The sequence below is a fragment of the Schistocerca piceifrons genome, chromosome 4 (genome assembly GCF_021461385.2).
Source record: "Schistocerca piceifrons isolate TAMUIC-IGC-003096 chromosome 4, iqSchPice1.1, whole genome shotgun sequence".
In the NCBI taxonomy this organism is placed as follows: domain Eukaryota; kingdom Metazoa; phylum Arthropoda; class Insecta; order Orthoptera; family Acrididae; genus Schistocerca; species Schistocerca piceifrons.
In genome coordinates, this window is record NC_060141.1 from 801,052,126 (window position 1) to 801,069,370 (window position 17,245).

At 46.0% G+C, this 17,245-nt stretch overlaps 1 protein-coding gene across 1 annotated transcript in view; it reads left to right on the forward strand.

The window, feature by feature from the left end:
* LOC124796207 (translation initiation factor IF-2-like) overlaps positions 1-17,245 on the forward strand; it is a 130,961-nt gene that overhangs the window by 14,723 nt on the left and 98,993 nt on the right. The window contains exon 4 of the mRNA XM_047260297.1: positions 4,313-4,497. Coding sequence (XP_047116253.1) covers positions 4,313-4,497 — 185 coding nt within the window. The remainder of the gene's footprint in view (positions 1-4,312; positions 4,498-17,245) is intronic.

Sequence of the window (17,245 nt, forward strand, 5' to 3'; positions counted from 1 at the left end):
TCCTCGAATTATCTTAGGAATCCACGCTAATCGATAATTCACAACATGAGGCAAGAGTGTTCTTTGCGAAGGTTTCCACTTCAGCTCAGTTTCGTCAGCACTGCAAACGTTTTCGAGAGCATTATCACCATCGTTTCGCTTCTGTCAGTGTTTATCTCCAACTTCTTTTCAAGACAGTATCTGCTCCGATCAGCTCCTCTTCCAGGTCTCTCACAATGTCACTGGAAAATACCATTTTTAAAGAGAACACGTCATGTTCACCATTTCCTGTAGATATTTATTTTGACAATTGCAATCTGGGCCTTAAGGGCATTAGCAACTTCTACACTGCAATCGGCTGTTCTTCAACACAGGTTTTAAGTCTGACATGTACTGAAACACAGTCGTATTCAGTATCAGTATACCACCTGTCTGGTACCGCGCCGAGGAATTTGAATCCCCGCCAGACGTCATGGACGTCGAAGACCCCTAGAGGTCTCTGCACCATCGCGCCTCCTGGCCCGCATTTAGAGTGAGGGCGCCACAGTGGAACACGTGTGGTTGCTGCGGCCAATAGCGGCGTCCCCGATCGAGTACTTATGCGCCTGCCTGTCGCTCAGCCTTGCCTCTATCACTACACGGGATCTCATTGCTACACTCCGCACGAAACGCAACACCGCTCCTGGTCACGATCGTGTCATCTACCGTCACCTTCGTGAAGCTCCTGTCGCTTTCCTCTCCACTCTGGCCAGGCTCTACAATGTAGTCCTGTCCACCGGTTACTACCCCGACCTGTGGAAAACCTCACGTATCCTGATTTTCCTTAAACCTAGCAAACCGCCGTCCGCCGTCTCCTCCTACCGTCCCATCAGCCTTAACTCGGTCTTCAGCAAGGTCCTGGAATCTATCCTCACCCGACGCATCCACCAGCATCTCCGCCAGCACCGCCTCCTTCCCGTTACCCAGTGTGGCTTTCGGCCGTCCTTCTCTACCGACGACCTTCTCCTTCACCTCACTCATCCCCTTTCCGACCAGCTTAACTCCCGTCGCTCCGCAATCTTCCTCTCTCTGGACCTCGAACGAGCTTATGACCGCGTATGGCATTCCGGTCTCCTCTTCAAGCTCCAAACCTTCGCCCTTCCCATTAACTACGTCCGTCTGATCGGCTCCTTTCTCTCCCACCGTCCTTCCTACGTCACCATCCATAACACCGACTCCTACACCTTTTTCCCCTCCGCCGGTGTGCCCCAACGCTCCGTCCTCTCCCCCCTTCTGTACCTTTTGTATACGGCGGACATGCCGTCGACGTCACCCCCCGTTCACCTCCTCCAGTTTGCCGATGACACCGACTTCCTTGCCATTGCCCCCACCCTGCAGCGCTCCCAACACCTTCTCCAATCCCATCTTGACCGGTTCACCACTTGGTGCAACCAGTGGTTGCTCAAGGTCAATCCCTCCAAAACCCAGGCGATCATTGTAGGCAAAACCACCCCTTCCTTCCGCCTCCTTGATTTCTATCTCACCATCTATGGCCGTCCTATCACCCTCACTCCCACCCTTGAGTACCTTGGCGTCACCCTCAACCGTCGCCTCTACTGGACTCCTCATCTCCGGACAATCCAAGCCAAGGCACGCTCCCGACTCCATCTCCTAAAGCTCCTTTCCAGCCGTACGTGGGGTCTGGACCCCTACCCCATCCTCCACACCTATAAATCCCTCATCTGCCCTATCCTTTGTTACGCCAATCTGGCCTGGATCTCCGCCCCCCCTTCGTTTTATAAATCCCTCCAAATCCTTGAACGTCATGCTCTCTGCCTCGCCTACTGCATCCGTCTCCCCTCCCCCACGCGGATCCTGTACGATCTCATCCCTTTCGCCCACCTCCTCCTCTTCCTTGAAAGGATACGGATCCTGTACATCTCCCGCAAACTCGATCCTCCTCATCCACTTGTCTCACCAATCCTCTCCCACCCCCGCCCGCTGCCGCGCCTGTATTTCCACGTCCCACACGGTCTCCATCTCTCCACCCTCCTTACCCTCTCCCAAGGTGGCTTCCGCTAGCTCCCCCTCCCTGATGATGTCCTCCTCCCCTCCATCTACCCATCCTATCAACTTTGATCCTCCCCACCACTTCCTGTGTCCTTTCCTTTAGGCACCCTCCCTCCCTTCTGTTTCCTTTCCCCCTGTCCCCTCCCTCCTCCCCTCTTCCCCTGGACTTCCTCTTCCCCTTCCTCCCTTCCCCCTATCTCCTCTGCCCATGGCATCTCTGCTCTCCCCTCTCCCTCTCCCTTTCCTCCTCCTCCTCCTCCTCCTCTCTTGGCAGGTCCCCGGACTCGCACACGCTCAGTGAACATTCGCACGCCGGAGATCATCGCCATCAGTGTTTCGTGTGTGTGCCTTCGTTTGTGTTTAGTGTTTGTTCGCCGTCACGCCACCACTGTTCACGTGTGCCGTTGCCATCATCCGTGTTATGTGCACCGTGTCACCTAGTGTTAGTGATGTTTCTCGTCCAGCGTGAACGGCTCCATGTTTTTTCGATTTTTAGTGTCTACATTTTTTGCCCACCGTTTTGACTGTCTTCTCTGTGCCGCCTTTATGTACTACTTCTTGTCAAGCTCAAGGCTGAAGAGCTGCGTATTGTGCTGCTGACAGCCCGCCTTTGTATAAGGTGTTTAAAATCACAATAAAGAAAAAAAAATGCTCAGCCTACCAATCTAACCTTGTGTACGTCTCAGGACATATCGCTTCGCATTAGAAAGCGTATTGACTGTCGTGTTTTCTGTACGAGTGGACGTGGTTGTCTTGTTCGGTTTTCGTGACTCTGTTGTCCGTTCTTGTTGTTGTCGTAAGGCCCTCCGTTGGTCGTGTCCGTCCTCTCCCGTTGTGTTGTTGTTCGCGGGCCGCTCCGCCGGTCCCGCCGCGTTTCCGTCACCCTACTACCCCGCGACTGTTCCGGTCGCCATTACAACAACCTGATAATAGCCATAAGGTCAAAAATGGAACTGTATGAATAAATAATTTCTGCAGTCAATCGCGAACATGGTATCTTTTAGAAAGTTCTACTTTGTTAGGAACCAAAACCTCGAGAAGTTGATCTAAGTTTTTATTTTTTCCCACTGATCTTTAACTCCCTTTTCAAATTTCCCTTTGCTTTCGTATACTGCTTGCTGAATGCACTGACAGAACAACATTGGTGATAACTGAGGAGTCTTTTTATTCTGTCCTCAACTAGTGCTTTCCTTTCATGTCCTTCGATCACAATTCCAAGTGTAATTTGTGCACGGACTGTAAATATCTGTTCGCTCCGTATTGGATCCCCTTTATTCATCCGAACCCAAACAACAAGAAAACAGAATATAATTTCAAGTTGCAATGTAATATCAATTACAGGGAATTTCAAACTGTATGAGTCCAATGCTGTGAAGCCAGAGAGACTCCCACGTCCATAGCTCACATTACTCAAAAACCAAAAAGGGTTCAGGTTTCTGCCTCGCCCAACACTCACAGAATTCATCTTTCCTAATACCTCACTTCTTAAAATTAGTCTTGCAGTTGGTCACCGCGTTTCTTGACCCGTTGAGGTTCTTCCAGGTCCCGTACTGAAGCAGACTGTCGCTTGATTTTAGGTTCTGTCTTGCTGTTCATAATCCGTCAGGAGACTCTGTTCCCCACAGTTCAGTTCGGCGAGCTCCTGCAGAAGTTTTAATTGGTGCTATAGTAACTAGGAACCTTTCTCTGGATTCCAGTCGTGATGGATATAGTAGAGTTCCGAACAGTGGACGGCTTGCATATGTTCCTTCCTCCTTACTTTCGTTCTCTGCAGCTGCTTGTCGTCTTACATCTGAAGGTATCACTACCATGAGTGAAACGAGTTTGGTTTTAGGCACTCGGTGGCTATGCGGCCTGGTTCATCATGGTTAGCATTTACAAACAGAGTGGGGCGGCGTACTCGGCAGCAGAGAAACAGTTAATTGCGGATATGCGGAGGACACTGGGTTGCGTTCAGCAGGTCGTACTCGCAGGTGGCGGGTAAAATGATTTCTCACACATATCTTAGGTCTTGTGTGTACACAGTACGATACGTAGGTCAAGGCAGGATTGAGCTTTAACCCTAGATACTGAGTATGGACACAGGGATTCAGACTTCGCCCTTTCCATATGGCTTCCAGCCTTCTCACTGCCTCCTTGTCGCGTAGGTGAAATGCACACTCTTGGGCTTTATTGGATCCCTGCTAATTATCGCTAGCTAACTTCGTCGACCACTTTGCAGCCCTGTAACAAGAACTAGTTCTTCACTTTGCCCATGCAAAACACTTATTTTTGTGTTTGGCAGTGCACTGGAGATGGACTGGACCGACGCGTCTGACTCCACCACGCCCTCCGCACACTGTGTATGCCATGCGTGTGCGGCTTATCTGGCGGAAACTTCCCGCCTCGGCAAAGGGCGTGGGCCGCGCCGCCGCTCCCGTGGGAGCCAGCCAGCCACATCACACAACGCCACGCCTCACCTCGCGTTGCGTGAGGAACACGAGCCACTGGAGGCGTCATCGTGCGTGCTGCCCTGTTACAAGTGGCGACAGCTCACACTCTTTGTTTCCTGAGTTGATCCATAATTGATACTGGATCGCTAATTACACGGCCGCCCATAAAAATCGCAACTTCATAAAGGTGGCACGCAAAGAACGTCAGATTGGTATGAAATGTGTTACATGATTTGCCACGAAAATGATTAGCATCTACATTCTGTGTATTACCAGCCTATTTTTTAGCTCCCAGTGTTTTTAAAAATCACTGTGAAAGTAATGTACAAAATAACAGTGCCACATCATGGTACATACGAGGGGCGTTTAATAAGAAGTTCAACACATTTTGCTTTCTGAAAGAAGTGAACCGTAAAATTAGTAGTGGTCCACCAAAGGTTATTAATCTCAATCAATACACAAAATGTAAAGTGGAAAAAATGGTTCAAATGGCTCTGAGCACTATGGGACTTAACATCTTAGGTCATCAGTCCCCTAGACTTAGAACTACTTAAACCTTACTAACCTAAGGACATCACACACATCCATGCCCGAGACAGGATTCGAACCTGCGACCGTAGCAGCAGCGCGGTTCCAGACTGAAGCGCCTAGAACCGCACGGCCACTACGGCCGGCTTGTAAAGTGGAAGTAAATGCCACAATAACACCCTTTATTCAAATTTAGTGCAAGACTTTACGATTTAAAAAAAAAAAAGAACAACAATCATTTAACAAATAAGTCACAATTTACGTTAGGAAAGGACCATTAAATTATTATAAAAAATGTCACGCCAGTAAAAGGCAAGTACAGGCAAGCAATTTAACGTATACAACGCGACGCTTTATAATATTTTAAGCTCAGCTAAATTACATGTAAATTTCACTCCATTCATTAAATGGCGCAGAATCTAACTTGTCTGAAATATATAAAGACAATCCTGTTTACAAAAGTTCTCAAAATAGAAAAACGAAAACGCATGAGTTTCGTACACGGGAGGACACTCACAGTTAATAACATTAACATTTCAAAAATATATAAAAATAAACTAATTTTACAAATTTCTGCCAGTTAACTCACGGCAAACACACACTTTCGCCAGGTAGGACTTGAGAAATTTTACAACATTCTCCTTTCAAGGCAACATTTCTACCCGTAATGAAATGGCGAAGTTTTGCATGGCAAATAAACACACTAATAACCAACTAACTGCATAAAACACATACGCACGTTGAGTAAAAGCCTTAAAAGGTATTGAATTGGAAAAACACACAACACTTTTTGCTGACTAGAAACAATATAAAAATCCACTACGGCATACGTTAACAACCTTGATTAATTATTGCCAAATATACATAAACACAAATTTTCGTAAGTTGTAGCTTCCAGATGAGCAGGAATTCGTTATGCAACTGACTAGTTCTTACCATGAGGCAAAAGGAATTTTTCTTCTTTCTTACAGTACCTTTTACACGTGAGTCTAGTAATACCAGTTATGGCAGGCGAGAGAATGGATCAGGTCTTAGTGTCTTGCATTTTAAACAGTCCAGCCATTGGTGCCTTAGACTTTCACAGGCATGGCAGACGCTAACAGTCGAATAAACCCGTAGGTAAGCTGGGAGGGGAAAGAAGCAATCCGAACCACAGATTAACTCCGCCCCTCCGCCCCCCCCCCCCTTTTCGTCCACATTCCCGCGGGTGAGCAGACGAGAACGAATGGCGGGAAACCCCCAAAAATTACGGCTGGTATAACTAACAAGAATAAGTAAATTCAATTCAATTAAACTTCATAAAATCTGTTAACAATCAATACTTCTGGTGCGTTACAATTCCGAGGACCGAACCAAAGCAGCATCTCCAAATGCTCTGCCGAGCCGCCCGCTGCTAGCCGTTTGAACGGACGCAGGAAGGCGCGCCGACTTTCAGAACCTCCTCACCGGTCGACAGCACACGGCCGAACTGCAGACTAGGTCCCTCGCGGACCCACGCTCAGGGAGATTCCCTTCGCGACGACCAGTTAACGCCCCATACCACGGAGCCGCTGCTCGCGTCGCTTACGCTGATGCCACGGTCTGCGTGCTGTCCCTCTAGCACCGGCAGAGAAGTCGCTTCTTGATGCCTTGACTGTCAACTCTCCACGAGATCCCATACAGCCACTTCTTAAACCCACGCGAACAGCCCACTTTTCCCCTTTCTCGTGAGAGAGAGACACCGAAGCTTTCACCTGCGACAAAGGCGCCACCGCCAGAAAACGGAGGGCGACTGCTTCACGCTACGCACTGCGGCGAGGTTTTGAAAGCTTACTACGGCTCAAGAAGGTTGGTTTTATTCAGGACCTCGATAGACCATATTATTCCCCCCACTCTTTTGGCTTCAAAACTATATTTTTTCAACTTAATCTCCATTCAATGCGACTGCCTTATGCCACCTTACTAGGAGGGCACGCATGTCCGCTTGATACGACAGTACTCGTCGACGTCGGAGCCATTGTCTTCCTGCATCAATAACCTCCACATTATCCACGTACTGCTTTCCGCACAGTGATTTCTCCATTGGGCAAAATAGATGGCAGGTGCGAGACCCAGTTTATAGTGTGAATGAGATATAACAGACCAATTAAGTTTTGCGAGCTGCTCTCGGGTGGGCAGATTTGGGTGAGGCCTTACGTTGTCATGGAGAACGAGACTTCGTTTGCATTTTTGTGTCGAAGAAAAAGCTGAAGTCGTTTTTTCAATTTCCTGGGGGTACCATAATGCAGCTCACACCTGATCGTTTGCACCATGAGGGAGAACGTGAACGATATACCCTGAAAGGCGTGCACTTCATTCACCATTCAGTGCTCGCGTTTCATACTTCTAATCCCAGCATTCTCTTATTCGGTAAAATAATAATTCAGGCAATATTAATAATTTCTACGGGTTGCCTAATTTGTTTGACGATGTTTACAGTTTATCTCACACTGATGTGTGAGAGGAGCTTGGCACTAGGAATTTTCTTTATTTATGGGCGAGGGCAGCAGTCTTCCTAGCAGCCATGATGGCTCCCCGTTTCCCATCCTTTTTCCGATCGCAAGGGTAGCACGTGGTGCCGTTTGAACGTTCAGTAGCGAGGTCGCCTCCGTGTGAGATTCCAGCCCTCTGATTGGCCAGTTCAGGTGCGCCCGTTTTTCGCCGGTAGGCGCCAACCGCCCTCCGCGGGTGGATAGTGGACAAAGGGGCAGCAGTTCAGTTCTAGTGTGGCCGTGCCTGAGGCCGGAGGTGCTGCTTCCAGGAGATGAAGTTCGGTAAGCATAAGCGCCGACGTGCACTGTAGGTTCGCGCCCTGCGGCCCAGAGGGAACCTTGTAGGCCGTTTTACTGATCTGCGTTCCTTAAATTGCAGTTTACGCAATTTGCCCTGGTTATAAGACTGTAGGTTTTCCTTGTACAGTTGGGCATAATGTGCGAGATGTGTTGGTTAGTTACAGTAGCTTGTAGTACGGCACTAAAGTGCATAGATTCATGCTCACTTTTCCGCTTCGTCCGACAGTAGCTCTTTCAGTTCTCCCGTGCAAAATTCGACTCAGAATTTAGGTCTTCCTAGCTTGAAAACTTGTGCCCTTTGTTCTACACCACGTGGTGAATGTCTGGCGCCCCTTCATGTTTCGTTAACGTAGTCGGACCGCGAGCCAAAGTTATCTAGTATCTAACCCGTATGAATAGTTTCGCGTCTTGCTGGTTTTATTCCTTTAGTGCAGGAGGCTACCTAGCGACTCACCCACAGTAGCATCTTTCTTAGTCTTTGGCTGATTCACGGTAGTGGTCATTGCATGCTTGCAAACCCTTCCTTTGGTAAATTGGACTCCATTTGATAATACGGCGATCGTTCCTAAAATTCCTTTTCTCCTGCTATCGTGGCTTATTACGAACGAGCGTTGGGGCAGGCTGCTGAACCCAATTCTCTCTTCCCCCGCCCCCATTTGATTGTATAATTGTTCAATATTCAACTGTTAAATAAATGAGTACTTTAATCTTTACATTCTCCCTTTCATTACGTGAAATCACCCTTAGTGTCATAGTAGAATAATGCACAACTATAACGGTTGCTATAAGGTCGTGGAGGTCTCGCGCCATTAATGATGCGATAAAGATTGAAAATCGCGCGTCTGGCACGACCATTGCACGCATGGCACCGATAATACTAATAATAATTTTCAATTATCCCCCATTGATAAACTGGGAAGTGTTCACGGCTCAGTGTGAGTACGTGAGCACTAAATCCACTTGATGTGGTGGAAGTAGTGGCCTCTAATTTACCTTGCTGGTTTCGAACAAATATCAAAAAATCACAGCCCCTACAGCAAGGGATAGTAACCTGTAAAAAATAAAAAAAAAAACCGAGCCACCGCTTTTAACTCCCTTGAGAGTCTCAGAAGACTGTCGCCGTCTGAGGATGCGGCTTTGAACTTTTTCTTCGGAGGAGATACGGTGTCGCGCCACTCCATGAATTGCCTTATTGTATCGGATCCACGTCATGAACCCGTTTTTCGTCACCTACAATGGTGATCGACAAAAAAATTGTCACGCCCAGCCTCGTAACGTGCAAGCAACTCCGCACAGATGGTCCATCGTTGTTCTTTATGATCTTATGTTATGCGGCGAGGAACCCAGGGGCCACAAACCTTCCTGTGTACCAACTGGTGGACGAGTGCGTCAGCACTACGAACAAAGAGATGCAGTTCAGCAGCGAGGTGTTTACTGTGATCCGTGGAGCACCTCCAATGAGAGTGTCTGCAAGCTCCAACATTGCAGGAGTCACAGCGTGTGCGGTCAGCCGGCACGCTGGAGATCGGACATGTCTGCGCGACCGAGTTACGATGATTACAGACGCCTCGTCCTACTACTCACCGCGCTTTTTTACGCTGCCAGGCCATTCTGCAAGCGTCTCTGAATATCTGCGATGTACTGGTTTTCGGCCAAAAGAAACTCAATGACAGCTGTCTGCTAGGAATTCACCTCCGTTACACGCGCCTTTTTGCAGGCGACATATAGCACTGCCACCCATCGGGACCAATGGAACTATAGGGGCACAAGCGAAATATTCCACGATGTTCCACAACAAATTCCGCTTTCAACCGAAATCGTTCGAGAAAGAAATGCATTAGTTACTGAACGCTCCTCGTATAATTAACTGTCGGCTTCTCAGTTTGAATTCAGGATAGGAGAATCCCCAAATTATGCAATTTATTCTTTTGTGTCTGAGACATTAGCAGGTCTAAATGACAGGATCATGACAGAAGCTATTTTCTTCGATTTAACAAAAAATTATATTTACTGAATCATGCAATACTTTTGCGTAAGGAGACTCTTATTTTATACTGGAGTTCATCGCATCAATTGAGAGTATTTCCTTGCATTGTGCTATTTACATGAATACTCCCTGGTTTTTGTGTCTTAATAATCTTTTAATTTTTGTTTACAAAGTCTCTAAATAGCGTTGTGTAAAATAAGTACTGACTCGTTCCATGACCAAGCAGCTTTGACTCACATGGTCCCACTGAATGTGATAAATCCAAACATATTATAAAAACTGATGTGTATGTTCTGTATCTCCTCCTAAACCATTGAATTAACTTCCACCAAACTTGCTACACATATCCCTTACTGTCAGACATCAAACACTGTAGGGAGAAGAACCACCTACCTCTCATAGTTCTAAAAATATGACGTGATAAACAGCGTAAAAACTGCCGCATCATGCATTACGGTTAGAAGTATTACTTCCTTGTTATTAACTATACTCTCGATACATTTCGCAGCCAGTATCTACATATGCCGCTGAATGCCCCAGCACAGATATATAGTGGTAGCACACATAATTCAGTAGATAAGATATCATAAATACTGAGACGCCTGAAAAACTGCCGCATTGCGATTGACGTTTCATTACTTCTTTACTACTGACTCTTGACATTGTCCACATATGCCGTTGCATGCACCTGCGCAAAAACTGGTACACCTGCGTAATATTGTGTAGTGCCCCCGCGAGCACGCAGAAGTGGCACAACACGACGTGGCATGGACTAGATTCATGTTTGAAGTAGTGCTGGAGAGAACTGACACCGTGAATCCTCCGGGACTGTCCATATAAGCGTAAGAGTACGAGGGGTTGGAGATCTCTTCTGAACAGAACGTTGCCAGGCATCCCAGATACGCTCAATAATGTCCATGCCTGGGCAGGTTGGTGTCCTGCGAAAGGGTTTAATCTCAGAAGAGTGTTTCTGGAGCCACTCTGTAGCAATTCTGAACGCGTAGGGTGTTGCATTGTCCTGCTAGAATTGCCCAAGTCTGTCGGAATGCAGAATGGACATGAATCGATGCAGGTGAATAGGCAGGATGCTTACGTACGTTTCACCCGTCAGAGTCGAACCTGGACGTATCAGGGGTCCCATATCACTCGAAATTCACACGCCCCACACCATTAAAAAGCCTCCATGAGCCTGAATAGTCCGCCGGTGATATGCAGGGTCCATGGATTCATGGGGTTGTCTCCATACCCGTACACATCCACAATTTGAAATGAGACATTTCCGACCAGGCAACATATTTCCAGTCATCAACAATCCAGTATTGGTGTTCACAGGCCCAGGCAAAGCTTAAAGTTTGTGTCGTGCAGTCATCAAGGGTACACGAGTGGGCCTTCGGCTCCGAAAGTCCATAACGATGATGTTTCGCATGGTGACAGTTGTTGATGGCCCAGCATTGAAATTTACAGCAATTTGCGGAAGGGTAGCACTTCTGTCAAGTTGAATAATTCCCTACAATCATCGTTGGTCCGTTCTTGTAGGTTCTCTTTCCGGCCGCATGGATGTCGGTGATTTGATGTTTTCCCGGATTCCTGATATTCACGGTATACTCGTAAAATAGTCGTACGGAAAGGTCGCCACTACATCGACATCTCGGAGATGCTCCGTCTCATAGCTCGTGCGATTGTAGCAGCAGTAACTGGTCTAACAACTGCGCCAGACACTTGTCTTATATGGGCCTTGCCGGCCGCAGATCCGTATTATGACTGTTTACGTATCTGTATATTTGAATACGCATGCCTAGACAAATTTCTTTGGTCCTTCAGTGTGTGTCATTGCACAACATATCGTTCACGAGATGAGACGTCATAAACACTAAGATTCATGAAATGATGCTCCGTCATGCTTGAAGTTTTCTTTATTACTAATACAATAGTAGGATGAAGTCGTCTTATGGAAATCCCTGACATCTGGCAGCGCTTTTAACATCTTTGAACTGCAATGCGCAAACGGTTGTAGGCAAGCGGTAGTCATCTATAGAGACGTTTACAAAATCTGGCTGTAACACCCGAAGCGGAAACGATCAGTGTACACTAATTGTTTCGTATGCCCTTTCTTTATATGAATAGCGTTCTTACACATTTGTACATTATGCATGTTTCTTTGTACGACTGTTTCATAATTGCAAAGATTTTTTTCACGAATACATGGAAATGAAATTTTTTCGATACTTCACTACAAGCACTGTTCACTTTTTTGTTTCCGCTTCTAATTGAAAATTGTCAAAATGAATACCTCGGCAATGCCGGGTTCGTCAGGTAGTAAATAACCAAAGAAAGGGAATTTGGTATTGCCGGAAACAAAGCTACCGACAGGTGAACTGCATCTGAAGATGCGAACGCCTACTGTAGCTTAACAAAGCCTTCGTTTTAATAACCTGTTTGAGCTGCACGGAACGATAGATAGATTACTCCCAAATATCTCTGATACAGAGATGAAAGTTGTGCAACGGACCATGTAATGAGACAAATTAGCACCCCTTAAACGGATTATGGGTGTAAGTTTTCACAAAAGCATTCAGGGTTAATTATTGGAGGGAGTCAAGTATCTTCTGAATCGAAACTCTTACTCCAAATTAACCGCTTTTTTGTTTGCATTTTAAGAGCACACATAAGAAGGAAAAGGTACACATTAATATGAACAATAATGATACAAGAGAAAACAAAATGGATGGCAAATACTGAACATTGTAACAATTTAACTGAGTGCTAAATGAGGTTCACAAGGTGTCGTGTGCGTACTGTAAGACCTTCGGTACACACACCATCAGATTATTTGACTTGTCGCTCTAACGAAGTAGGCGAGTGTCAGCAATATGTCTCGTGGTCTTATCGTGGAGTGTCTATCTTCTGCCGTTAGGTCAGACGATAGAAATGCCACTTGCACGCTTAGAGTAGCAGACTGACAGTGACCAACTTGACTAATTTTCACACACATTTATTAAAACAATAAAAATCATAGAAATAACTTAACTTGATTCTGGATGCTGTTTACAATTGACAATCTGAAGTTCCTTTGGTCTTGGTACGTTAATCTTATTCTCACATATCTCTGATACTTGACAAAGTGTCTATTCATTTCTCTTCATGGCTATGCACAGGAATATGATAATCTTATGAGGCACAGACTGAAACTTGACTATAGACTGGTGCAGACTAATGCAGACTAAGGTAGATTAAGGCAGACTGATGCAGACTGACTAATCGGTGGAAGCAGAATTTGGTCCGTCTCTAAGACAGCGCCATCCCGTAGTGAGGAGACGGACGAGCGCTGCGCCTGCGCTGTTGTGCTTAGCGGGGCGCGCTCTAGTGGGAAAGTAGTGTACGCGCTGACTACGCGGAACTATGTACACAACACAAGGTCTAAAAGGAATATGTAAGATGCGAGGGACTCGTAGATCAAATGCGCACAGTCGCTGTCGGGCTCCATCATACCATCACAGGAGATGAAGACTACACATACAAATACCTCAACCGACACGGTTAAGAATGAGCGCTCATCTATGAGAGAAAAAACTGAGTTGTGTTACCTAACGATATTTACCATGAAATGATTCGAAAATACCTGACCGTGATTTTCCCACGATAGCTAACGCTGCAAGCTGTTCTCACCAGAATCGACGACTCACAGACATGAGCCCTGCATCTGCTGCAGCGGCCAGTAGCAGCAATCTCTGTGATGACGTGACGAGCCGAGTCTCGAAAAAGCAGGCCGCAGCTCTCAGCCAAGTCTGTCGTCCTCTGTGCCTCCACGCAGAGGACCTGCATCTCCACCGGGAGCCCTCCCGTGCCTCGAGCCACTGCATCCCTATCCAGAGTGCCCAAAAATTCTGCTAGCCCTCCCTTCTCTATACAGGATCTGCGCAGATGTGCTTCCAGCAATGGGAAAAGCTTGACCAATGAGTGAACTAAAAGGTTTCCTCAATTACACTACAGCACCCGTCCCACTGAATATTTTTTTTAGCCACCTAATGAGCGCCTTGGCTTTACTTTGTGAAAAACTTGTAAATTTTTAGGACTGCGTTCAGTTTCACACATACTTATAATGTCGGTAAATATCTCTGTGCATTCTTTTCCTAGCTACCAGGAAATAGTACTGTCACGATTTACTATAGAAAGCTTTATTTTTAGCTACACGTATACATGTTACATCATCATCGAGCCTCTTACAGTCAGTACATTTGTTGTTCTATGTGTCTTGACATTTCATCAAAATCCTCTTGTTGGTAAACAGTACTACGTCTCCTGTTTGGCGTTTTTAAGAGAAACCTATGTAGTTCTGTCTGTCATCTTTTCACTGCTGAACCACTGAATCGAATTTGATGAACTCTGCAAGAGCGAAAGCTTGAAACCTGAAAAAGAACACAGGCTACTTAGTCAAACTGCAACAGCGATCTGACCCGTTTTGGTGTACCATGGGGCATCAGTAGCATCACTTATTAATTTATGTTGTTTATATCTTTCAGTTACAATCGATACTATCTCCCTTAAATCATTCCACATCTTTTCTACGCTTACGTGATCATATCGGAAGGAGTGGAGACTATCTCTTAAAAAGGCATTAAGAGAATTTTTATCAGCCTTTTTAAATAGATGTACTTTGCGTTTCTTTTTGATGGTTGAGGATGTTACGATATTCATACTAACACCAACTGCCTTGTGCTCGCTAATCTCTGTAACCGTCATGATACTCCCAATTTGTCCAGCATTATTTGTTGCTAAGAAGTCAAGTACACGTCGCAACCATTTACGCTTCGAGTGGCCTAGTGTATTAATTGTTCGAAATAATTTTCTGAGAAAGCATTCAGTACAACTTCGGATGACGTTTTATGCCTGTCGCCGTCTTTAAACGTATAATTTTTCCAGCATATCGAGTGTAGATTGAAGTCACCACCGACTGTAATTGTATGAGTGGGGTACCTATTTAAAATAAGACTCAAATTTTCTTTGAATTGTTCAGCAACTATATATTCTGAGTCAGGGGATCGGTAAAACGATCCAATTAATAGTTTAGTTCGATTCTCAAGTATAACCTCTACCCATTCTATTTCGCAGGAACTATCAACTTCAACTTAACTACAAGGTAAACTACATCTGACAGCAATAAATACTCCTCCATCAATTGTATTTTAATCTACCCTTTCTGAACACTGTTAGGTGATTTGAAAAAAAATTTCGGCTGAACTTTTTCTTTAGCCAGCTTTCCGTACCCATAACTATTTGAGCTTCAGTGCTTTCTATTAGGGTTTCGAGCTCTGATTCTTTCGCACACAGCTACGATAATTTACAACTACAATACCGTTCGTTTCTACAACTACCTTACTGTGTTTTACCTGCCCCCTTTTAGACGGACACCGTTTCTGTGGTTTGCCAAGACCCTCTAACCTAAAAAACCGCCCAGTCCTTTCCACACAGTCCCCGCTACCCGTGTAACCGCATGCTGTGAGTAGTGGACTCCTGACCTATTAAGCGGAACCCGGAAACCCACCACCCGATGGCGCAAGTCAAGGAATCTGCAGCCTACACGGTCACAGAACGGCCTGAGCCTCTAATGCAGACTCTCCACTCAGCTCTGCACCAAAGGACCACAGTCGATTCCATCGACGATGCTGCAGATGGTGAGCTACGCCTTAACCTCGCAAGCAAGACTGGCAATCTTTTCCATTTCGCTAGCAGCCCGAAACCAAAGAGAATCTCCTCCGATCCAAAGCGACACACGCCATTGGTACCGACATGAGCCACCACCTGCAGTTGGTTGCACCGTGGACTCTTCATGGCATCCGGAAGAACCCTTTCCGCATCCGGTATGACTCCTCCCGGTATTTTGGTCTTATGATTGCGCCTGGAGCAGCGAGTCCGAAGACAAAAATGGTGACTGTGAGGAAACCATAAAAGAAACATTTGTTCTCGCTGACTTTCTGTAGATATCTTTGAGATATGTATTCTAGAATGACGTGAAATGATGTTTCACATATTGATTATGCAGCGTGTCGCTGTCGGCAAATTCTTTATATAGCAGATTATGTGTGGACGGTGAAACAAAATTTCATAAACCTTGTATGCCGCGAAAATTCTGATTAAACTAGCCTGCAAATAAATTAAAAAATGCATTGAAATCGATGCATTCGTGTCGGATATGTGATTCCGTACACACAGGAAGACGTGAAACGTGTAACACGTTACTTCGTACGATGGTGCCGCTGAGGGGACGGCGCGCATCGCGACCTGTACTCAAGAATACTGCTAAGACGCGAACGAAGGCGTGGGCAAACTTAGTTGACTATATAAATAAAGAGGCACTATTACTAATCAATGGAGAACTTTCATGAACTTATACTGGTGGCACTCTGAGTACGTAGCAATGTACACTACGCTCTGAACACACCAACAGACCCACTTTTCAGGGGAGTATAACCATCTATCAGCGTTCGTACTTTTTCTCGATCATTTGTTAAATGATCGGCTACAATGAATCGGACATATGCAAAAAATTCTGTCTCAGAAATTTAGTCATGTTATACGAAGTGTTGAAGCATACATAGACTGCAGCAAGATGACAGAAGATCATATAAATCGACTGGCACTGATGCTTATCCGTCAAGACATTGTGTCAACGATGAACGTTGAGGAAGTTTTGGATCACGTCTGTAAGAAACATATGAGGAAGCCTTCATTCCACCAAATCTAATAACGACTGTGATAAAATTACACTACTGGCCATTAACATTGCTACACCACTAAGATGACGGGCTACAGGCGCGAAATTTAACCGACAGGAAGAAGATGCTGTGATGTGCAAATGATTAGCTTTTCAGAGCTTTTACACAAGGCAGGCACCGGTGGTGACACCTACAACGTGCTGACACGAGGAAAGTTTCCAACCGATTTCTCATACACAAACAGCAGCTGACCGGCGTTGCCTGGTGAAACGTTGTTGTGATGCCTCGTGCAAGGAGGAGAAATGCGTACCATCACGTTTCCGACTTTGATAAAGGTCGGATTGTAGCCTATCGCGATTGCGGTTTATCGTATCGCGACATTGCTGCTCGCATGATCGAGATCCAATGACTGTTTGCAGAATATAGAATCGGTGGGTTGAGGAGGGTAATACGGAACGCCGTGCTGGATCCAACGGCCTCGTATCGCTAGCAGCCGAGATGACAAGCATCTTATCCACATGGCTGTAACGGATCGTGCAGCCACGTATCGATCCCTGAGTCAACAGATGGGGACGTTTGCAAGACAACAACCATCTGCACGAACAGTTCGACGACCTTTTCAGCAGCATGAACTATCAGCTCGGAGGCAATGGTTGCGGTTACCCTTGACGCTGCATCACAGACAGGAGCTCCTGCAATGGTGTACTCAACAACGAACCTGGGTGCACGAAGGGCAAAACGTCATTT